This window comes from Phoxinus phoxinus (genome assembly GCF_949152265.1).
Source record: "Phoxinus phoxinus genome assembly, chromosome: 24".
Taxonomy (NCBI): Eukaryota; Metazoa; Chordata; class Actinopteri; order Cypriniformes; family Leuciscidae; genus Phoxinus; species Phoxinus phoxinus.
In genome coordinates, this window is record NC_136899.1 from 14571054 (window position 1) to 14596509 (window position 25456).

The 25456-nt window shown below is 37.0% G+C and overlaps 1 protein-coding gene across 4 annotated transcripts in view; it reads right to left on the minus strand.

Moving 5' to 3' along the window:
* Nucleotides 1–1566: 1566 nt before the first annotated feature.
* stau2 (staufen double-stranded RNA binding protein 2) overlaps nucleotides 1567–25456 on the minus strand; it is a 121157-nt gene continuing 97267 nt past the window's right edge. For 2 of the 4 annotated variants that reach the window (XM_079601677.1, XM_079601679.1), the window contains 2 exons: nucleotides 8972–9060; nucleotides 2911–4100 (listed from right to left, as the gene is read on the minus strand). In XM_079601677.1, coding sequence (XP_079457803.1) covers nucleotides 4007–4100; nucleotides 8972–9060 — 183 coding nt within the window. In that variant the 3' untranslated portion in view covers nucleotides 2911–4006. Of the gene's footprint in view, nucleotides 4101–8953; nucleotides 9061–25456 lie in introns of all 4 variants that reach the window. The other 2 variants (XM_079601678.1, XM_079601676.1) reach the window with 2 other exon arrangements.

Here is a 25456-nt window from a genome sequence, read left to right on the forward strand (position 1 = left end):
ACTGGACAGATCCATTCTCATTGGCGATGATTGTTATAGCTTTCCACAGCATAACATTTGAATGACGACATATTTAATTTCATCGACAGTTATTCATTAAAGAAAATGTTCTTGCTGCATATGAGGCATATTGGGGATATTGGTACATATAAAACTACAAGCAACGTACTAAACGAACAAGCAACATGCTAAATCCATATCAGTACGTTAAGAGATAACATAAAAGATAAAGAGGTCATTTAAAGGAAACTACAATCAATCCATCAGCCTTCGCTTTGAGTTTCTTCTTCACAAACTGAATGTGGTTGTTAAAGATTAGCTTCCACATTAATGGAGCTACTGTAATTGATAAAGACCCTCTCATTTGTGTGCGACACAGTGAGATTGATCTGTTTCTTCATTGCCCAGAGGACACACAGTCTCTCCTCCACAGGAACCAGCCAATGTAATGAAAACAAAGAAAACAAAGCAAAACTCACTACCACAATGCTAGCGTTGTGGGTGTTACCAAGGCGTTGCTATACATTTGCTAAGGTGTTCTGAGTGGCTTTTAGCACATCATTATTGTTTTGCTACGGTGTTCTTAGTGTTTTTTTTTTTAACATATTTTAACACATTGCTATAGTGTTGCTAGTTTAACATATTGCTATGCATTTGCTAAGGTGTTCTGAGGGGTTGCTAAACATTTGCTAGATGCTTAGAGTGTTTTTAGCATGTTGCTATATTTGATTAATGCAACGGTGTTCGGAGTGTTTTTAGCATGTTGCTATATTTGATTAATGCAACGGTGTTCGGAGTGTTTTTAGCATGTTGCTATATTTGATAAATGCAAAGGTGTTCTAAGTGTTTTTAGCATGTTGCTATATTTGATAAATGCTAAGGTGTTCTAAGTGTTTTTAGCATGTTGCTATATTTGATAAATGCTAAGGTGTTCTGAGTGTTTTTAGCATGTTGCTATATTTGATAAATGCTAAGGTGTTCGGAGTGTTTTTAGCATGTTGCTATATTTGATAAATGCTAAGGTGTTCGGAGTGTTTTTAGCATGTTGCTATATTTGATAAATGCAAAGGTGTTCTGAGTGTTTTTAGCATGTTGCTATATTTGATAAATGCTAAGGTGTTCGGAGTGTTTTTAGCATGTTGCTATATTTGATAAATGCTAAGGTGTTCTGAGTGTTTTTAGCATGTTGCTATATTTGATAAATGCAACGGTGTTCGGAGTGTTTTTAGCATGTTGCTATATTTGATAAATGCAAAGGTGTTCTAAGTGTTTTTAGCATGTTGCTATATTTGATAAATGCTAAGGTGTTCTAAGTGTTTTTAGCATGTTGCTATATTTGATAAATGCTAAGGTGTTCTGAGTGTTTTTAGCATGTTGCTATATTTGATAAATGCTAAGGTGTTCGGAGTGTTTTTAGCATGTTGCTATATTTGATAAATGCTAAGGTGTTCGGAGTGTTTTTAGCATGTTGCTATATTTGATAAATGCAAAGGTGTTCTGAGTGTTTTTAGCATGTTGCTATATTTGATAAATGCTAAGGTGTTCAGAGTGTTTTTAGCATGTTGCTATATTTGATAAATGCTAAGGTGTTCGGAGTGTTTTTAGCATGTTGCTATATTTGATAAATGCAAAGGTGTTCTGAGTGTTTTTAGCATGTTGCTATATTTGATAAATGCTAAGGTGTTCGGAGTGTTTTTAGCATGTTGCTATATTTGATAAATGCAAAGGTGTTCGGAGTGTTTTTAGCATGTTGCTATATTTGATAAATGCTAAGGTGTTCTGAGTGTTTTTAGCATGTTGCTATATTTGATAAATGCTAAGGTGTTCAGAGTGTTTTTAGTAGGCTACTATACATTCGCTGTCCTGGGTGTTTTTAACACCTTGCTATACATTTGCTAAGATGTTCTGAGTGTTTTTAATGCCATTGCTAATGTTGTTTTTTAACATGTTTGAGTGTTTTTAGGGAATTACTAAACGTTTGCTAAGAATCTGAGTGGAATGTTGCTATACGTGTATAAAGGTGCTCAATGTTTTTAGCGTGTTTCTATACAATTTGATGAGTTACGAGTGATGTTTACCACGTAGCTACATACTTTCTAAGGTGTTCTGTTTGTTTTTAGCATATTGCTATACATTTGCTAAGATGTATTGCATAAAGGTGCGGTCACATTTACTGTTAGATGAACTTTAGTGGGCGAAATCCAGACATTTCATTGGGAATCCACGCGATCAGAAATTTCATGTGAGGGCGAAATATTTCCCCATTCAGATTTCGCTATGTGGTTCAAGTTGGTCACGGATTTGCCACGTTTGGTTTGAAAATAATTTCTGTGTGAGTGGTATTCATACATCACTTCACTATTAACAATAGAGAATTTGCTAATAGATTTGTTATTCCATCTGCTGAAGAATATGAGCTTGGACATACAGCAATGATATAGAGAAGGAATTTTCCTCTAGCTATGAATGAATGACTGTTTCCTTGGTGATACTGAATGGACTTATAGTATGGATTTATTTTTAGGCCACTGTCGCAATGCCTGAAACACTCGTGGATGACCGTTCATGTGTTACTGAGCCTTAAAGTCCCTTTAGGTATGACACAGCACTACGCCATATGCTTGAGCAAATCGCCTGTGGTTTTTAATTCACACCCATGTGTTGGCTGGAAAATATGAATCCGGTTGTGTAGCTACAAAGAACATGATCATTCGAAACTTACCAAGATGTGTTAGACACCAATTTGTCTGGATTTATCTACATTGGGGTCCATAAATCTCAGTCTTTTGGACATAAAATCTGGGATAAAATGTGGGTGTTTCTTTTTCCATTTAAACCTGGAAATATATAGAAACTATTAGAAACATCATGGCATAAAATGGAAAAGAAGACGACAGACAACAATGATTTCAACATGAACTGATGTGATTTTACTGCATTTTAAGTAACTGACAAGTCTGTTATGAAACTGTATATCTTCAGGGAGAGAAAAACACTCTTCCAGTGAGTTACCAGCTTCAGATAATTCTATGACTCTTTCGTTTCGAAAAGACAGCCTGTCTACAGCCTCTCTTTTCTCCAGAATGCAGTCCTTAAAAGCACTCAGTTGATGTATCGAGTCAATACAACACACAACATAGGTGTAGATGTGCTGGACAAAACCGAAGGAAGAAGAGAACAATCATCAAACAGGACTTTGCTAAAGAGGCACGGATCACTACGCAGGGCCTCTTGTGTTTCTGTCAAGAATCTTGAACGCAATTCTAATTTCAAGGAACTTTATAGAAGGCAAGAGGCCAGTTTGTTCAACTGGATACCGTGTATCAGCTGCTTCTCCGTGATCCTGTGCTGTTCACCTCTAGCATCAGCTTTATCCATTGGTTTACACTCGTAGTATATGTTTTTTTCTTTTCCTCTGCGTATGATTTTCTACAAGTCATATACATCCATATAGATAGATGAATGCTTTATGTCAGCATACACGGTAAGCTGGGTGACTATATATGAAGACAACAACTACGACTTCACAGCACTGGCATTGGTTAATACTTAAATACTCAAGCATTATTATTCATAGATTAAAGAGAAAAGGAAAATAATATAACCCCCCCAAAACTAAGATACACAACTTTGTTTTCCCCAATAATGTTTTGTTTATACTAATGGCATGACATAAGCCTGTTTAAATCCATATCACTTCGAGGCAAGGTGAAAATAATATTCCAACATCTATCAAATGGGGAAATTTCCCTTGATTCTCAAACATTACCATGCATTACATTTTTATCATTTTTTTTTTTAAAGTTCACTTGCTTGCTCTTTTTAGTTAACTCTAGAGTAAATAAATGTTGTGTTAAGATAGTGTTGTCTTCACATAGACTCAAAGAATGCATTTTTTTGTCATTTCGTATTCATGGGACACATCCACCATATTGCATGTTGACACGTGTAGAAGGATGCAGCGGCGGTCGTGGGGGCTTTCGGGGCAGAAGGGTGGGATCAGCTCCTAGACGACGGCCTTTGAATCCTTGCAGTCCTGAGCAGTGGTGCCTGAGTTAGTCGGTTTGTTGTCTGTCCTCTCGGCCAGACGTTTCGCTTGTCTGCAAATGAAGATTAATTATGATTAACCTCCAATGCTGTTAGATAATAATGATCATAACAATAACAAAGTGCTGTCAAATCGATTAATCGCATTTAACATAAAAGTTTGTAAATATATAAAATGTGTGTATGTGTATATATACAGTATACAGAGGTGCTGGTCATATAATTAGAATATCATAAAAAAGTGTATTTATTTCAAGAATTCAATTTAACAGGTGAAACTAATATATTATATAGACTCATTACATGCAAAGTGAGATATTTCAAGCCTTTATTTGTTATAATTTTGAAGATTATGGCTTACAGCTTATGAAAACCCACAAAATCAAAATCCCATAAAATTAGAATATTACATGAAATCACACAGTAATTACACAGTAATACCATGGTCATTGAACCAGGTTTTGGTTCTTTTGGCAGTGTGGGCAGGTGCAAATCCTGCTGGAAAATGAAGGAAGCATGAAGTGCTCTGGAAATGTCCTGGTAGACGGCTGCGTTGACTCTGGATTTAATAAAGCACAGTGGACCAAAGTCCTCTTTTCTGATGAGAGCAAATTTTGCATCTCATTTGGAAATCAAGGTCCCAGAGGAAGAGAGGAGAGCCACAGAATCCACGTTGCTTGAAGTCCAGTGTAAAGTTTCCACAGTCAGTGATGGTTTGGGGTGCCATGTCATCTGCTGGTGTTGGTCCACTGTGTTTTCTGAGGTGCAAGGTCAACGCAGCCGTCTACCAGGAAGTCTTAGAGCACTTCATGCTTCCGGCTGCTGACCAACTTTATGAAGATGCAGATTTCATTTTCCAACAGGACTTGGCACCTGCCCACAGTGCCAAAGCTACCAGTACCTGGTTTAAGGACCATGGTATCCCTGTTCATAATTGGCCAGCAAACTCGCCTGACCTTAAAACCCTATAGAAAATCAATGGGGTATTGTGAAGAGGAAGATGCGATACGCCAGAACCAACAATGCAGAAGAGCTGAAGGCCACTATCAGAGCAACCTGGGCTCTCATAACACCTGAGCAGTGCCACAGACTGACCAACTCCACGCCGCATTGCTGCAGTAATTCAGGCAAAAGGAGCCGCAACTAAGTATTGAGTGCTGTGCATGCTCATACTTTTCATGTTCATACTTTTCAGTTGGCCTGCATTTCTAAAAATCCTTTTTTTGTATTGGTCTTAAGTAATATTCTAATTTTCTGAGATACTGAATTTGAGATTTTCATTAGTTGTCAGTTATAATCATCAAAATTAAAAGAAATAAACATTTGAAATATATCAGTCTGTGTGTAATGAATGAATATAATATACAAGTTTCACTTTTTGAATGGAATTACTGAATTAAATCAACTAATTTTACAATAATTATTTACAACTAATACATTTTTTTTATAAACTTTCATGTTAGATGCGATTAATCATGATTAATTGATTTGACAGCACTACTAATAATACAATACAATAATATAAATATATAATACAATAATACAAAACAATAAAATATACAAAACACAGAATTATATATGAGATCCGTAATAAATATAAAGGCAAACGATTAAACAATTAAGTAGTATAACGTAAATAATAAACATTATGAATTCATATTTTATAATGCGAACTACCATTCAAAAGTATGGTCAAATTTTAATTAATCAAGCACACATTAAATTGATCAAAAGTGCCTGTAAAGGTTTTTTTAATGTTGAAAAAGATTTCTATTTTAGATTGTATCACAGTTTCCACAAAAATATTACACAGCACCAAATCAGTTACTTAAGAAGCAAATCAGCATATGAGAATGATTTCTGATTTCTGTCATGTGACACCGAAGACTGGAGTAATGATGCTGAAAATTCAGCTGTCACCACAGGAATAAATTACATTTTACATACATTGAAATAGAAAACCATTGTTTTGTATTGTAATAATATTTCACATTATTACAGTTTTTACTGTATTTTTGATCAAATAAATTGTAAAAAATCAGAGAAATGTTTGGAACGGTAGTGTTGAATGCAGTGAGGAGCAGTAGAATGGATCTTAATGATTCTTACTGAAGTATTTCCCTCCCATCAGCCCCTTTCATTGTGACCTATATGGGCCGCTGAACTGGGTAATTTTTCCTCTTTGTTCTGTTCTCGCTCACGGCTGCACTGAGAAGCTGAAGCCACTGTAAATAAACATTTCTTTAACCTTTTCCTAGGCACACCTACTATGAAAATATTCTTGAACGGGTTGGTGTGATTTCCGTTCTGGTGTGTCTATCATTTCCATTCTCATATTTCATTCTCCAGCGCCCTGTTCATCACGGATATGACAGAGATTCATTTTTCCCACAGCAATCCCTCTGATTACAGGAGGATAAAGATCATGCAAAGACATGAAGTTGAGTGTGTGAGGGTTTTCCACTGCGGCTGGACAGATTGGGGAAGTGGGCAACACCACTGAAGGAAAATGCATATTGTGTGCGTGTGCATCAAGCACTCTGTGAATGTGATAAGCTCAGCCAGTGTACAGTATGTGTGTGTGTGTGTGTGTGTGTGTCTATAATCCTTTTAGTGATTAAGTGAAATGAGCTGCCAGGTTTCAGACGTTGACATTTAAAGGACAAATCATGTCCGTCTCTGCAGCTCAAAATCAGAGAGGAGCTCCACCTGCCACTGGTATTTACTATAGTGTGTGTGTGTGTGTGTGTGCTAACTAAATACCACATAAAATCATTATACTGTTGGGTGAGGGGTATGTCGAAGAGTGTATAGTAGAGTGTATATGCCTTCCCTTATATGCTTGATAAATGTTTTTATAGAGGTATGTTTAACTGTAAAGCACTTTGGGCAACAACGTTGCTATTAAATGTGCTCTATAAATAAACAAAAGTTGAATAAAATGGGTTGACGAGTCGTTCTCTTTCCTGCGCTGACATGTTTCCTACTGAAACAGGAAGTTTAAGGGCTCCTTCCAATAGCCTAGTTCCAATAACCAAAATCTTATATCATAATATGAGTAATTTTATTTCACGGTAATGATATATATCATGATATAGTTATTCTTGCTTTAAAAAATATGTTTATGATTTTTGATACCATTGAAATTTCTGAATTCTGTCACCAATTTCAATATCGCAAAAAACTAATAAAAAAACCCTCTAAAGCTTATTAAAGACGAGTAAACTGATAAAATAAGAACAAAGAAACTAATTACAAGCAAATAGGAAAACAAACTACAATAGAACAACAAATGAAATAAACCTACCTGAAAAACGAGTGCTAAAAATAATACTACTACATACATTGTATAAAGTAATCAAACATATAAAAGTCACTGCATAGTTTACACTGTGTAAATTGAATATAGGCTTACATTTATTTTTATTAAAGTTATAAAAGTGATTCAGTAAAGAGTATTGAGAGATTTTCTCTTTTTTGGTGTTGATTAATGATTATGATTATTATTAACGACACAGACGGCAGCAGGCATATTAGGCTGCTGTCACTTTAAGACCGAATGCACGGATCCAACATACTTATTCAACTGCGTTTTTTCCTCTCAACCCTTTACATTCACTTAAGACATAAATGACTGTGTTTACGAGGATACTTGCAAAAACTAAAGTTCTGTTCTCACGCGCTTTATGAGCAGGGGCTTCATGTGGGTTCGTCTCTCAGAAAGGGCACGCATATCCCGGAATGACTTCTCTTTCGCTGCTTATTGCGCTTCAACGGTTTAAAATCACTTGTTTTTAAACCGCAATGCTTAAAAACACATGCAAATGAAAAGCTTTCGTAACAGCGCTGCACAGCAACGTCACGTGAGCGTGGCCACGATAGAGACGATTGTCCAAAATCTACAAATTTCTACCGGTTAATCGTATCTACTGGTATATCGCCCACCCATACTTGCTACATTTTCTTTGCTAATAAAATTCGATGGAGGGATGCTTTCATTCTAGAGAGAATATGATTGGCCAAAAATCTGGATAGACCTCTCGTGCAAGATGAGTCATCAATATTTTTGGTTTGTTTTCCTGGCAGTGAAATATAGTACATTTTAATTTAGTTAATTTAGTCAAAAAGCTTTCATTATTTTGCATATTCAGGTGAAAGCAATCATTATAACTGGAGCGCCGTATCTGTATAAATTCTCCTCCACTTTTTGGGGTGGGAAATCATATTTTGAGAATTTTGTTTTGGTTGACCGCAGTACTAAGAAAAAAAAAAACACTGCAGCCGGTTACATAAAACAACTAATTAATGAAACAGATGCATAAGATCTTCCATTACGCAAATCAATTAGGACTGTCAAATCGCAAAATTAATATTCATGAACAAAGATGATGCATTTTATTTTGTGTCCCCACCCTTATTACACAACTTATAATGAATCATTCAAACAGTGCTGTATACTTACACAGTGACAGTTGTGACAATAAATAAACTTATATTTACTTATGAAATGAACTGTTCTTACATCATGGATTTCAGAACAGCATTCAAAACACTGATTTAATTCCGGTTTATGCCAGAATCAGGCCAATATATCGGCTTAAATTAAGCTAACTCTGCTTGGAACAACACATGGGAAGCATTTCAAGGCTGCTAACATGATGATCTGTAAATATTTAAATGGAAAAAGGTATAAATCATGTCCGTTTCGTTAAATCATCTCAAGAATCTCCTAACAGTTTATATAAAAGGCAATGTCTACCCAGACTGCCTCTGAGCACTTTTGTCATTTACTGTATATAACGTCATCGAGACATGACGGATTTCTTCTGGTTTGAAGTCATTTACATATGTGATCCTTGCTGAAATGGAGGTGTTGGTGGAGGTGCGGGTGAAGTGGCGTACTTACGGCTCTGTGTGTACGTACATGTCACATGATCCATTTTCCACCTCGATTGGTCCATCCACTGGGTCCAGTCCTTGTTCTGACAGCTGTTTCAAGGCACTAAGAGCAGCCTGTGTGAGGTAAGGAAACAGATGGCTTTGAGTAAGACAACATAACACACATCAGCTGCTTTTTAAATAACACTTACTATCAGAAACCTGAGACTGACAGGACGCTTTCTGCTCCCTCTGTTTTGTTTGGCTCTTTCCAGATCTCTGTTTATCTAACGTTTATCTAATGTTATTAGGTCAACGTTTTCTGGCTTGCATGTCCTCCAGCCAATGAGTGGGATTTACGGTGCCGATCAGCCACGCTGTGGGCCGATATGCAAAAAATTAGCAATAAATCAAGTGTGCAGACAAAGTGTGCTGAAATAATAACGTCTGATAACACAGGTGTAACTAATATCCTGTTTTGCTCCAAAAAGAAATTGAGTCCAAAGCCAATGAGACAAAAAATCCATTAAGTTCGTCCATAAGTTTAGAACTGGTAAAGTAACATAAAAGGACTTAACTGAAGTAGAATAAAAATGGATTGAAATATATTTGTTGTTAGTTTAAATGTTTGAAATTACACTTTGGCACTTCATATATGAAGAACAATACATTTTCTCTACAACTCTAAAAATATTTTCTATGATCAGACTGAAATCTGATAATATTAAAACGTTAATTATAATGTAGTTGAAATTATGTGCTGATATATGGCAAAATTACAATATATGTTAATTTTAAAGATTGTATTAGATGGTTTTTTTTACATTAATATTTCGCCTTTATATATATTTATGCTTTAGTTTTCTTATATTTATCTTATTTCAGCTTTATTTCAATTAATGAAAACATTTTTCTTTTTAGCAGTTTTAGTTAACAATAAAAACACTGGAAATCTAATAACTTTTCTAATAAGAACCATAAAAAGCACCAATCTGTGCAATTTTAATTAATATTAATAGTGTAATTTCCCAATGTCCCAAAACTTGTGTTAGACTAATGAAATTCCTTTGTTGTGAGATAGTGTTTGTATTGCAATTCAACAAATTCCTCTTCCTGTCACTTCCATTCAACATCTATCCTTCATGAGGTGGACAACTGAATCCAAGTTCCAAAATGAATGTTTGGTTTTACCGAACCCTATCAAATGCACATAGGCCACAATAGCCTTAAATGCATCATTTATAAAAAAGGAAATGTATCCTGCAGGACTAAATGCGAGTTGGCCATTAGAGACTACAGGCAGATGCTTCTCTTCTCAAGTGGACGTTCAGAAATCTCACAGAACATGATAGTCGACGTATCGGTCACAACCCCTAAAGCCTCGTTCAGCAGGTCAAAATAAAACGAGTATGACTGAGAATCATGGCTCAAGAGGGACAGAGTGCGAGGAAAGCGTGCAGTTGCTGAGGGGAGACCCTCGCAGTGACAGAAGCGGGTTGAGAATTGGCAGGTCCACCTGGTTGTCGGGGCCGATGCTCTCTCCAGCATCCTGCCAATGAGCACCAGATGTGCGGCTTGGGACGCAACAACCATGACATATTTCTCACAGCTGACAGCCTATTCCCTCTGAACCCAACCCCCCCCCCCCCCCCCCCCCCCCCCCCCCCCACAGCACCCCAACCCACTCATGAGGCGTGGACACCACACACACACAGATGTTTGTGCATTCCTTACCCTGATTAATCAGGATTTGGCCGGATCAAATAACGGCAGCTAATTGTGTCAGGCACCCTGTTGCATCTATACATGTATGTGTGTGTCCATATCAGAGAGAACAGACTTTGATGAGTATTATGTATCTAATATCACATGGTCTTAGATCAATCATATTTATACTATAGTATAGTGGTCCGAAAAACTATTTAGATGATTAATTTACACTTAAACGTGTCTAAAATGTTATTGACTTCGATCAAACCGAATGGCATCTGCAAACAACCTACTAACGTTTGGTAACCAAGAAGCGTCCAATTTTTTGTCTTTTAAAACACGTATAAATAAAAATGATACAAAACTGTTCAATAGTTTGGAGTCGATAATATTTTATACAATAGTTTATAAAAGTCTCTTGTGCTCACCAAGGCCAATTTGATAAAAAAAACCTTTAAATACTTAAAATACCGGTTTTATATTATTAGTTCAACATATTTTAATTTATTCCTGAGATGACAAAGATGAATTTTCAACATTAGTCCAGTCTTCAACGTCACATGATCCTTTATAAATCATTCTAATATGCTGATTTTCTGCTCAAGAAACATTTCTCATTATTGCCAATGTTGAAAACAGTTGTGTGTTGTATTGTTGTGGAAACCCTCCTTTTTTTCAGGATTTTTTTGATGAATATAAAGTTTAAAAGAATGTAATTTATTAAAAAATCAAACATTATAAATATATTTTGTCACTTCTGACCAGTTTGATGCATCTTTACTGAATAAAAGTTTTTATTTAACAAATCTTACTGACGTCAAACTTTTGAACAGTGGTGTATATATACTCTATATATATCTTTTCTTTGAAAAGTGTGCTTTTCTGCAGTGATGTTCATATATTTTGTGGCTTAAATGGTTGCTTTTCAGGGCCAGCTTTAACAGTCGGAAAGCCTCATAGTCAATAAATAGGACAGGCCTGAAACAAATCCAATCCTACTTACAGAACCTTGACAAAAGCCCAGACTCTGACTTAACAATGGTTCATCATGTGCTAATGTGAAAATTTGAGTTGAGCTGGCCAGAGCACAGGAAATGAGTGCAGTCCATGACAATGATCCACATTAGTGAGTTTATGCCATCACATCTGCAGGGACGACAGTCAAATCACTGTGAACGCTGAAAAGTCATATCACAGCACATATATTTATCCATTTAAGGAGCCCGTTTGGGTGTTTTTATGTGTGGAATGTCTTATCGAGTTGTGAAATCTTTGGAAAACGAGCCCTTATCTATAATGGAACATATTGTACGGCTGCAGTCCGTTACCTAGTGCATGCATGTCAATTCCCAGCGGCGTTTGGACCAGTAATAAATCAGGTTTAAATGAAATTTGTTCCGGTGATTGATGACAAGTGTGTAGAAGGCTCAATAAGGAGGACATTATTCAGCCAGGAAATTGTTCAATATTCCAGACGATAATTTAAAGGCATTCTGAGCTTTCCCGGTAAACGAACAGTTCTCAGGACTGCTATGAAAGAGAGAGCACCAACATGACTTCCTGAATGCTGTGGAAATCATCTGTAGGCCAACTTCATACTCTTCTGTTTGACTTCAATATGCATTTCATTTTCTTCAGGAAACATGGAGAGGGAATGAAAACAACACCGTTCCAAGACGTGAATTAAATGCGCCTGATAAATAATAATGCAACGTTTCTAAATTCAATCAAACCCTCCGTTGACTCTGACATCTAAGGTATGTTTAAACAGCCTTGCGTCCTAAGCCATGCATGCTGGCTAAAAATTAGGCTTGAGACGTGAGTGTAAGCTTAGCCTTTTGATGGATTCGGATGCAGATTCCTCTACGGTACAAAGCGTATAACTCATCCTCTCCTGTGGCCAATAAATTGCAATCAAAAGGGTAATTACCGGTGTTGTGTGTGTATGTGTGTGTGTGTGCCATTACAGTCTCTGAGTAAATAAGCAGCATCTGCTTTTGCACTGCCAGACAAAGACCATGAATCAAGCGGGAGAAGACAGGCTTGTGATAAAGGCCCGGCAGCCCATCACCAAACAGCGGGCTCAAAGATAAATATCCGACTATCTATTGTAACAACAGTCAATTACATCATTATTTTTCTAATGAGATAGAGTGAGCCGGCCGAACCACTGATGGGCTGAAATATGTTTAGTCTAGCCCTCCAAACCTGGAAGTGGTCAATCTCTGTCGTTGAGAACATCAGATCAGAAGTAGCGCTGTCCCGGGACCCCAGGTGACACCCCCACATCTCTCCCCCTGCTTTAGATAACACACCACCACTCAGCGAAGGCATTAGTGAGCTCAATCGATAAATCTTGACGTGCGCTACTTCGCGGGACGCATTCATCAGCTCACCGTTGGATTCAAACGAACGGAAAAAAGGCGGAATGTGGAATGTGTCAAAGCTAAATATCTCGGTGCGGACTAAAAGGCGGGTGGAGGAAGACGAACGGAGGACTTTGTCAAAGGACAGTGAGGAGTCATTTTTCTAAGGCGCTTTAATGGTTTCACTGATTGCATTTTCATTTCCTTCACTGCCTTGGCTAAACAGTGGCGCTTTCCCCTAGAGATGAGCTCTATGCCTTTGAGGCCGATTTACGGACAGGGAGGGAGGTGATGGATCGACAGGGCCAAGCACCTCTATCGACCTGGCTCTCACAGGGGGGGCATCCAACAAGGATAACATGGAAGCCTTCAAGCTGAAGTGGAGAGAATCTGACAGCCTATCACTCACGGACATGGAGCGTAGAAAGCAAGCATTAACTACATTCAGTTGCTCCCTGTAGTAAAGACATCGCGGGAGGGATTCACTAAGAATTAATTGCGCCAACTTATACCGCTGTTTATTTGCATGCACTCCCAATTCACTTAAGGATTCTTGGTTGAATCACTGAAGAGTTCCTTATTATCAGTTGTTTGGTAACACTTTACAATAAGGTTCATTAGTTAACATGAACTAAGAATGATCAATACTTCTTAAGCATTTATTAATCTTAGTTAATATTAATTTGAACATTTACTAATACATTATTCAAATCAAAGGTTGTATTGTTTTATATTAGTTAATGCACTGTGAACTTACAGTACATGAACAAACAATGAACAGCTATATCTGTATTCCCTAATATTAACAAAGATTCATAAATACTGTAAAAAATGTATTGCTCATTGTTAGTTCATGTTAGTTAATATATGAACTAATGTTAACTAATGAACCTTATTGTAAAGTGTTACAAGTTGTTTTATAATAAAATGCTGATGTTCATTATTTGTGCATCTGATAAATGACTAAATATAAGTGTATTTTTAATAAAATGTCATCTCATCACTGTAAAGCCTGACAAATAAAATACAACTTGTTTGAAAACAGAACAGTTCAACGACTCTTTAGACAAAACATTTAAAATATATACTAAACAAGGCTTTTTTTGAGTATCATACCATATTTGATACATCAGGCTTTTATGAGTCATATAGTATGATATAGTGAGAATATGCACCTCATGTTCGAGGAAGAAAACATGCAATTTAGTGCAGTTGCTGATATTTAAATGGCCAGAGTAAGATGAAATTCAGATAAACATACAAAACCTTCAAAGCAATGCAATACAATCATGATTGAAAGATGTACAAATAAACGTTCCTCAAAAGCCTGATGCATCATATTTGATATTCAAATTTGAACATGAAATTTCTAGAAATAATAATATTTTTGGATAATAACGTTGATGAACATACGGCAAGAGATCTGAGACCATTCCTCCAATACAGAATCTCTCCCGATCCTTCAGATTCAAAGGTCCATGCATGTGGACTCTTTTCTTCAGCTCATCTCACAGGTTTTTTATGGGGTTTGGGTCAGGGGACTGCTTTGTCCATGGCAAAACCTTCATTCTGTGGTCAGTGAACTATTCTGTTGTTTATTTTGAGATGAGCTTTAGATCATTGTCAGGTTGGAAGATCCAAACCACAGCCCAGTTTAAGCCTCTTGGCAGGATCAATCATGTTGATTTATTATCCGTGTTTCCTAACAAGTTGTTCAGTGTCTTTGGAAGAACATTAGCCCCACAGCATTAAAGATCCACCATACTTCACGATGAGAATGAGGTCATTTTCTACATGGCTATGTTTCTGTTTATGCCAAACCCACCCCAGGTGTTTTTCTAAAAACCTTTATTTTGGTCTAATCTGACCATAAAACCCAGTCCCACTGAAAGCTCCAGTAACGCCTCTAGGTCCATGAGATTGCGGTTAGATGTCACCAAAGGCTTCCCAAACAAAATGCGGTGATATTGGTAAGGTCTCCAATTCTACAACTTTGATCCTTACAGTTTGGTGAGACGAACCATCCTCCTCAAAATAGGCCACTATGGACACACGTCCTCTTCCAGGAAGATTGTTACCATCTCCAGTTGTATTTAAACTTCTTAATTATTGCCCAGATGTACAGCTCAACAACCTTTTGTCACACATCATTACTGTATGTTCAGGTCTTGATGGATGACTATAGGAATTTGGCCTGTATGTCACATCATATTTAGAGCCCAGAGAAACAGGAAATGACTTATCACTTAAGTGTTCCTGATCACTAAGGCGAACTTTGGAATTTGTAGGTGTGCCAATAACTGTGGAATACATTTCAGAAAAATAATATTTGTTTTATAATAAGATTTTTTGTCTTTCAACTATTTGATATTAATTAAAGGTTAGATTTTTGTGAATATGTTGAATGAAATACTAAGAGGAGAAATGTGTACAGTCAGTTTTGCTCATATTTACCAAGAGTGCTGATATTTGTGAAACCAACTGTATGAATGTCTGGTTAAGTTGGACTGCATGTTAAGTTGTAAGCATGAAATAGTGCACAATATTGGTACAACTCACTGGTGAATTAGCCCCAGAGAGCCTTTTTATCTTTTTTGTATTGCTAGAAGAGGACAGGATTAGCAGGATAGCATTTCCCACATAAGCACCAAGACTCAATCTATCTTTGCTTACCCCAAGCAGCCTGGAGTTATAAAAAGGGGGCGTGGCAAGACTAAGGGATAGTGTACAGTCAGCAGATTGTTATGAAAGAAACCTTTTCAGGCCCCACTGCGAAATTATCCCGCGTATTATGCAGCTACCTACCACATAAGTAAATTATTGAACAGAAAATATTAATTTGACATTTTACCTCAAGATGGCTCGCAGTACCCGTTTGAGCGGTCTGTTATCAGTTGCAGTGGTTGTTGTCGTGGAATAACAGACCACTAGATGGCACGATTGAAGAATCAGGATTGAGTATTTTAGGGTATTGTAAAGTATATCAACAATATAAATGAATAATGCAAGATTTTGCACTAAGTATATTGACAAGTTTGTGAATGGACTGAGAGTGCCAGGCAAATGTAAAGCAGACGATGAATCTACTTCAAACATCACAACTACCAATACATCGTCTTCACTAGAAGTGAGCGGCACGTTGTGATGTGAAAAAAGCGAATAGAACGCATTATGATCAGTGATGCTGTCTATATCGGATGCGGTGCAACAACAAATTCCCATTCTATTTCTGACGTACGTCAAGCGCTCACGCAACTTCTTACACCAAGAACAATTGGATTGGCAATGTCTGCTTGGTCCAGCGCGGACAGCCTCAAGACAAAAAAAATTAGGCATATTTCTCCCTCGGATTCATCAGTACAACGGTAGGTAATGAAGAGAGACCACAGTGTGTTGTGTAAAAAAAGTTACACAAAAAAAAAAAAAGAACTGTATTAATTACAAATTCAAATAAATCCTATAGGATTTTGCAAGCAAGGTCATGGCTGAGTGTGGAGGGGTGTGCTTGAAAATCTACAAAAGGGGGGCTGGAAGAAAAAGTTTGGGAACCACTGCACTAGGCCATGGCTCCAATGAGCATAAGTGTCTTTGATTCTGAGAACATTCAGTCCAACTTCTTTGTATAGACTAGAGGGAACATTTGCAAGATGGGCGTAGTAGTGTATGTTATTAGACCTGATCATCTCCTGTTTTTACTGGGGAGAGATGAAGCCCAGGCTTTAGCTCTCATCTGGTGGACCGGTGGGTTTTTCCCATGGTCCGGCACAGCTTCCCACCAAAGCTCATCCACGGTCCACTCCAAGAGCATCAGTCCTGGTCCCCTGCTGGCCTTTGATCGGCATTTCATCATTTGTTTTCTCTGCCACCTCATCTCTATGAGACATGCTGCTGAAGACACAGCCCATTTAGTCCTCCATTAACCACTGACGACGAGGAACCGCTCGCTGCGTCTTTGGCAGCACTATAAACAGGCCCACAATCTGAAACGCAATCAAACACTCTGCAGGTGTACACACAGACACAATCTCTTTTGCTCGGGCTCACCCTCCAATACCGGTGGGCTTTTTCTCCACTGTCCAACAGATGGGTTTCTGAGCCGTCCAAAGCTCGCGTGAGTGAATGGAAACACAAATCCTGCTCTTTGTTTTATTTATTACACAACTTTACAGGCTGTTGACATCAAAAGAGTCAGAGCTGCTTTCTCGTCAAATCGCTAATGCCACAGGATCAGAGCTAAATGGAAGAATTAAAATTTATGGATGACTCACAGCGGTGAAGTTGTGACATATCTCATCCTAGACTAAACAATTATTACAGCCGCTAAGGAGGGGAGACGAAAGAAAATCTCTTTATTGTGGTTTAAAGGGACCGTTCACCAAAATATGAAAATTATGTCATGATTTAACGCCACGAACTAATACTTTAAAGATAACTATAACGATTACTTCATTGGTGTCCACACCAACACATGCATTTCTGTGCACTGCCACTTGAAATGATCAAGCTTATAAAAAGTTGGATAGATTCTTATTGGCCGTGTTTTTATCGTTCATCAGCTATAAAAAAAAAATAATCGCTCTGGAAGTTATTCAATGATATCGTTCCTCTGAGTCATTATTCAAAATTGTTGTGTTGTGGACAACTATTCTCACAGAAGAGTGATTATTAAAACTTTATAGTTTTCATTATAGTCGTCTTTGGTGTGAACAGGTCTTTTACTCACTGGATACTACACAATAAATCTGTATGACTTTTAAAATCTCAACGAATAAAATCTGTAAGAAATTTAAGAATGTGCTGGTTGCTCTTTTCCATGCAATTACAATGAAGGTTCAAAATGGACCCAAAAGCACTAAAAACGTGTCATAAAGGTAGTCTATATTATGTTTTAATTATGAAACTGTATATTTTATTGTGTTATTGACTGAAAATCTACCTTAGCTCTTCTTCTGAGATGTAGCAATGTTGAATTCATAGATGAATCATTCTTTAGAGTGAAATGAATAATTTGATTCTGAATGATTTGCTACTACTTTCACTTGGACTGTTTTATGGACCACTTTTATGTTGCTTTCCTGACATAAAAAAACAAAAACTTAACAACAACAAAAAAAGTGTATGGTTTGTAACAACATGAAGGTGAGTAAATGATAACAGAATCATAATTTTTGTGTGTACTATCCCTTCTGCTAAATCACTTTATGACTGATCTGCTGCATGTGCAGGTTATTGTACAGTGGGAAAAAAGAGTTGTTCCCATTTTTAAAAGGGGCATATAAATCCATTCTGCCAGCGGCCCTCCGGAGCGCAGCAGTAACGTGAGAGGCCGAAGGAAAGAAGATCCCACAGAAAGCCCACCGTTCTCCAGACATCAAAGCTCTGGAGACAACTCACAGTAACATTCCTGCCTCTCGTTTGGAAACTTGCCGCCCTGCGCCCAAAGCGCCCGGAGAGGACAGGCTCCCCGTCCTACACCACCTATATTTCACATCCATAAAGTCTGGAACAGGCCGGATATCAGACGGGGAGCAGATGAGTACCATTCCGAATGAGCCACTCTGGAAGCAGGACATACCAGAGCCCTCGGCTCAATGGGCTGTGAAATCACACATAAAGAAGAAACCAATAGGAGGGAGATGTGGAATTTCAGCCGCTTATCAAATCCAGCTTCCAGACTATTTCGACACTTCTGTAGGAGCATCAGAGAGAGGAGTACACAACCCCTCTTCAGACAAGAACAAAGAAACCCTCTTTCCGTCTGTTGTTGAAGCGATAATGGTGAAAATGGCGAGTGATAAATGCTCCGCACATTCACACGTAATTTATTGCCGCTCATCAACACGTTCTAAACTCGCGTCTGCTGGGCTCCAAGCTAATTGTAAAAACGTCAGTTGCACTCAGCACAGGGTGGAAGCGTTAAATTTTTTCAGTGCTTGAAGAGATAAAACCTGCTCCCTGTTATGCGAACAAGGTCAAAATAAAAAGCCCCCCTGCCCCCAAAGCGTTTCACATTGTCTTTCACATGAACACATGCTCTCAACACCAATTGTTGATTGAGGATTATCTAATCAGACAGGTGAGAAAAGAACACGAGGGTTAGGCGCGATTCGCGCGAAGAACCGATAGGAACAAGTGTTACTGTTAACAAAAACTAAAATTAATATAAAACAAAAATGGAAAATGAAACCAAAATGTGGTTTTATGAACTAAAACAACATTCATTTTGAACTAAAATGAGGTGAAACTTAACTAAACTGAAAATAGAAAAAAACTAAATTATACAGATACCTACTTTATTGAGAATACATTTTTTTATGTTTTTTTTAAGAATTATATTACACCTACGAATAGAATATCACATTCATTTGGATGAGCAAGTGGACATTAAATAATGCAAAATGTGGATTAAATATGCTGAACAAACAGCACAAAACAATAATTAAAAATAAAAATTAACTAAAATTAAGTAAAACAAATCTGTCATCTGTCATAGTAATCAAAAAAAAAAAATGTTGGCTGATCATTTGGAAAATATTCTGAGAAATATGATAATATAATACCTGAAGTGAGATTCATAGAGCTCTAAAAGCAATGTCCAAAATGGAAGTGGTCCAAGCTACTCCATTAAAGTTAAAGTGCATGAATTATTTTGTAGCATGTGTAAACATCCCTAAAAGTCGTTCTTTATTGATAAAATCTATCTAAATTATGTTTCACAACATAGAGGCCTATGCTACAAATTACACAACATCAAAATAAACCGTTTCCAGATTGGAGATTATAATGTATTTCTTGTTAGAAAAAGAAATAATATGCTTTTAAACACCTGCCCGTCATTGGACGCAAGCGAACTGTGTTTAAAACAAGCCTGAGACATCTGCATTCACACAGGCCCGGAGAACCGTAATCAAAATTCCAGATTCTGCCTTCTCATGGAACGTGTCCAGAATGCAGGGTCAATAATTGCCTGAACCTCCCTGGAGAGAAGGGCTCTGCTGACATAGGAAGCCATAAATTAGGACCCAAAAAGCAGCAGCATGTCATGCGTCATTAGGGCCGGAGAGGGCTGCTTTATCTGTTCGTCATTCGGACACCGTGGATGGCACCTCCCATGTCAAAACACAAACCACATGGGAGAGGTGCATACCTCAACATCTTGAAGCAGTCACTCCCTGTATTTAATACATACATTCATACTATTAATCAGAGAGAATGCTTACACTAACCTGCTCCGCCATAAATCAGAGAGCAATAAAACATGAAAAAAAAAAAAAAATCTATCATCTATCGTATATCTTCGATATGGCATCATATAAATAAGTTAGGCTTAGTGACTTAGAGAAAATGTTTCAGTAAAACAAAAGTTTGTTTCTTGCTTCTGGGAAAACACTTAAAATTTTGAAAATCTTGCTCTCTGCTGTAGTTTTAAAATCTTATTTACACTTTTGCATTTTGAAAAAGAAACTATAAATAAACATGCATTAAAACCAATGCTGTTTGGCAGAAAGGAAATCAAACTTTGCAAAATTCATCTTTTATATACAGTGCTATGCATACGTTTAGACACCCATGCTAAAGTTGCTAAAATGCTAAAAATAATCTTTTGGAAATTGATCTTAATGCCTTAATTAAAAAAATGAGGAAAAATCCAACCTTTAAGGACACCTATTTTATTTGTGAATGAATAATGTATTGTAAATAAATAAATGTTATGTTCTACCTTAAAGGTTGTGTAGGTAAGAATTGTCTAAATAACTTTTTTTCAAATTGGCTTAAACTGTCTTTATATACCAATACATAATTAAAATGTAAGTACTTTGAAAAAGAGAGTATAAAAATTGAGTGACTGTAGTGTATTTAATCTTCAAAAAACACAGCTCATTAATTCCATTCGGAACGAAACAAGTGATTGGCTTGCGCGACTGTCACTCTCTGTCGCCATGACTACCGCCGCTATTATTGGCTCTGGCAACGTGCGTGCAGTCGCGCACCCGTTTTTAGGTGGGAGTGAATGGAATTAATGAGCTGTGTTTATTGAAGATTAAATACACTAGAGTCACTCAGTTTTTTATACTCTCTATTTCAGAGTACTTGCATTTTAATTATGTATTGGTATATAAAGACAGTTTAAACAAATTTGAATAAAAGTTTTTTTAGACAATTCTGACCTAACCTACCTTTAAAATACAGGGTGCATAAGTCAGGACACCCCTATGTTAAATTCCCATAGAGGAATTTTTATTTTTAAAGGCCAGTTATTTCATAGATCCAGGATATTATGCATCCTGATCTCTTGGCCTTTGGAATTAAAATTTGAACTTTTACTTTATATTTTTCATGCTAAAAAAGAAAGAAAGATCCAAGAATAAGATAAGCTGGTTCTTACCAAATTTGTACCAAATTAACTTCTGATTCTGATTCGTACCAAACCAACTTCAAATTAAAACGTCAAAGATAAAATTAAAAATTAAAATAACGATATACATAAATCAGTGAAGAATTAAATCAATGTTGTGCCCACATCTAAATTGACCACTTTGTCAGTCATCTTGAGAACAGTAAACTCTGATCATCAAATGACTCACAGTGGGAAATTATGCCGTTTTAACGAATTAATCATGAAACCAGTCTTCCACTGACATCATGCACTTAAACTTTCTATGATACAGGGATGCCACCATGGAAATAGGATTCCCTTCCTCTCTGTCTTTTATCACCTCTCTCCCTCATATTATAATCCGGTCCGCACAGGTTGCCTAAAGCAAAATGGAAAACTGTGGGCGGACACGAGGACCCGGCCTATCAGACACCTGTATATGATGGGCTTCCCTCCACAGCCATTTATTTTCCTTACCATCTATAGATTTCATCATAGCACATATATGCAGACCGGAAAGAAAGCGGAATGCAAATGGAGGTTTGCTTATCAGCAGGCAGCTGTCATGTCACTGCACACCTAGTGGAAAAGACCTTTATTTCATAAGCTCAACAGTGAGGAAACCATGGTTTGGTGTGGGCGTGTAATCACTTCCTGTCATTTGCATAAATAATAAACTGACCACTGAGATTGCAGCCCCCATGTCCACTGTAGGCCATTCATTGTTTGCTCTGGGTATATTAGCAGCAAAACCAAGTGAGCTGCTTTGCTGCCTACATCGACATCTACCTTATTAAAGCTGATTTGACTACTCAAAAATAATCTATAAAGCTGCCAACTCCCCTGCCACACAAACAGCGCTCCTCGCGTGAGGCACACAAGAGACTAGGCTTCCATTACAATTTGACATTAGTATTTCACTATTCTAACAACTTGGCAACACTGTCATTGCCGAAGACAAAGATAACAACGTAACACTCAGAGCGCAACAGTGCCCACTTTGTCAGCAGTCTCGGTTATAAAAGTATTTTTCCCATAGGTATTTTATAAAAAAAAGTATTTTTTTAGGTGTTAAAAAGCATGAATCAAAACAACCAGCTACGAGATACATCACAACATTACAAACTTTTATTTGAAGCTAAAAAGTGGAAAAACAACAAAGACTGTGTACTTAACGCGGCTTGAGGGGAAACACTACAACCTAAAGAAGCATTACGAATGACAATCAAATTAAAAACAATGGAGAAATAGAAAAAAATTACAGCGAAGGGAGACTGGCTATATTACACCATTTTCAGTGCATAAATAGTTATTTGGCATGATTTCCTTGTTTCAATTCTATTATATAGTAAGTGGAATTTTCTGGTAAACACCTTTCTACTACCATTGGTCCGTGGAGATTACATAATAGGTTTGTGTGCGGAGGCTTCGTCTTCTTTCACGTGACAATATTTTCCAGACAGTTCAATTCTCCTGTTCAGTCCGTCGAGGTCAGACGTCCGTGAGCGAAAACATGAACACACTGGAGAGCTTCTTCCTAGTAGAAAATGAAGTTGTACACTGACACTGTTTTTCATGTTTAATACGGCAAAGCTGCTTGATTTTAAGCAATCTATTGTATAAAGAGCTATATAAATAAAGGTGACCGAATTGCAGAGCATGTGCAAACATACTCATGTTTTACACGTATTTTGCACTCCCTATTGTTGCGGGTGTATTATTGACATGTAAAAGTATATAGACCCTGAACATAAGAACAATACAGTATTTGTAGGGGTGTAACAATACCCTCATGTCACGATTCGATACATAATCAAAATACTGAACTCACGATACAATATGATTGCGATACTCCATGACATATGATAAAAGGTTTAACAAGACAATGTACTGTTGATTAAAATGCTAAATTTGGTATTACATTGGGTGTGGAAATAAATAGGCTTGGACTTGGGGCTGGTAACCCAATGCACAGGACAATCAAAAAAATATTCATGATTCTGAAGCTGAAAAAAAAAGAATTATTTTAGACGAATATGCTTACACTCTTTCACTGACTAGAGATATTTAAAATAATGTAGGCCACTTTTTACTGGTAACAAGACATTTGGCATTATCAGGACCCACAGATATTCCCCCATTGCATTATTACACATTATATTCAACATTATATAGTTGAATGTAGTACTGACACTAACATTTGAATTTTTTCACACAGTAATTTTCATTTTCGGTGAGCTATGCACAATACAGATTGTATATCCACGAATATGGCACTATCCACGATACATATACACAATATATTGTTACACCCCTATATATTTGAGCCTGATCTTGTATAAGCCATAAATTAATCATTTTCTGCCATAATCCTCTCACCTATCTTTTTACCAGACAGTCTGGACAGGAACAAAGGTGTGCATATGTGTGTGTATGATTGTAACCAAAACCTGTAACTAGAGAGTGTCTGCAGTCAGACAGCGTTTTACACCCCTCAGTCCCGATCCGCAATTCCACACCCCCCATAGCGGCCTCAGAGGAAGGACTAACCACTCCATATCCAAACGGGACGCACCAATAAAATGCTCGAATGCACGGTGTAATGAGCAGGGCCCATCCCTGATGGCGTGCAAGATTCCCCATTACTCAAACACGCAGAGTACGGACGCCCCTCTCCATCTGCGTTTCCCACCAAACATGCCACTCGATGCTGATTACAAAAACCTCCCTCTCCACCCCCAAAACACTGGCCAATTTGTAGGGGAAAAACTTGACCTTGTTGCCAGGAGAACGTGCGGCACAATCAGTGGACGTTTCATCATTGAGATGTGTTTACAAAAAACAATACATTGTGGATTGCTTGTATCAAAGAGGCTGGGCCACTCGAGGGATCTGACGTATAGTTGGAATCCTGGCACTTTTGGACCCATGTGCCTTGGACTTGATGAATGTATAACATGTGCCTGATTGGACTATTAGTTTAAGTGACGCGTATGTATTTCAGAGCATTCGCATGTTGTTCGAGGAAACCGAGTCGTATTTTCGTAATGGTGATGTCAGAGGCTCTGATTACATAAGAGGAGGTGTGCAAATAATAGCGTTTCATAGGAAATCCAATAATGTTAACCGCGGCATGCTGAGTTAATTACAGAAATGTCAGTGTTTCCTTGGGAAACAAAGAGAAAGTATGTCTGTGAGAGACTGTCCTATCTGGAACAAAATAGGACTCATTTTGAAGTAAAAATTTTTTTCAAAAACCTTTAAAAATATATAATCTACCTCAGAAGGTTCAACAAAAACAATTACACTTTCATTCAAAAGTTAAGGATCAGTAAGAACTTTATACACACACACACACACACATATATATATATATATAAATGAATGTTCTTAGTCATTATGGATGTATTAAGTTGATCAAAAGTGACAGTAAAATCATTTATAATGTTACAAAGGATTTGTAACATTATATCTGTTTGTTTACATTGTTTACTTTCTTTACATCAAATAATCCTAGAAAAAATAACAGTTGTAAAAATTTTGAAAAATAAAATGCACCAAATATAATAATGGTTTCTGAAGGATCATGTGACACTGAAGACTGGAGTTATAATATTTATAAAAAGATTACAGACCTCAATCTTCCATTCCTTTTTTATGAAGTTCGCAGTTTTTCCCCCCAATCCTGTTTTGTATCCCTTTTGTAACTGGATTCCATGACAAATACAGTTTATATAGTAAGTAGTTAGAAATAGACAAACTTTTTACACAAATATTTCCCATAAATTAATTATTTGATCTTTTTTTATGATAAAATAACAAGGTTGATCCTGCAAATCTTAGCAAATGCAGACACAAAAATAACAATTTTGGTAATCATATTTTGTTTTGGGTAGATTAAAATATTATCTAAACAAATTATGCAATTTTAGGAATTTTTGGCTTTAGTCCAATAAAAGCAATAAGATGCACTGACAGTAAAAAAAAAGGTTTTATAGCAGATAATAAATTCCCAGAATGCTCTGTGCAGGACATGATTCTTTAAATACCGCGCTGCAGTTACATATCTTCCTGAAGC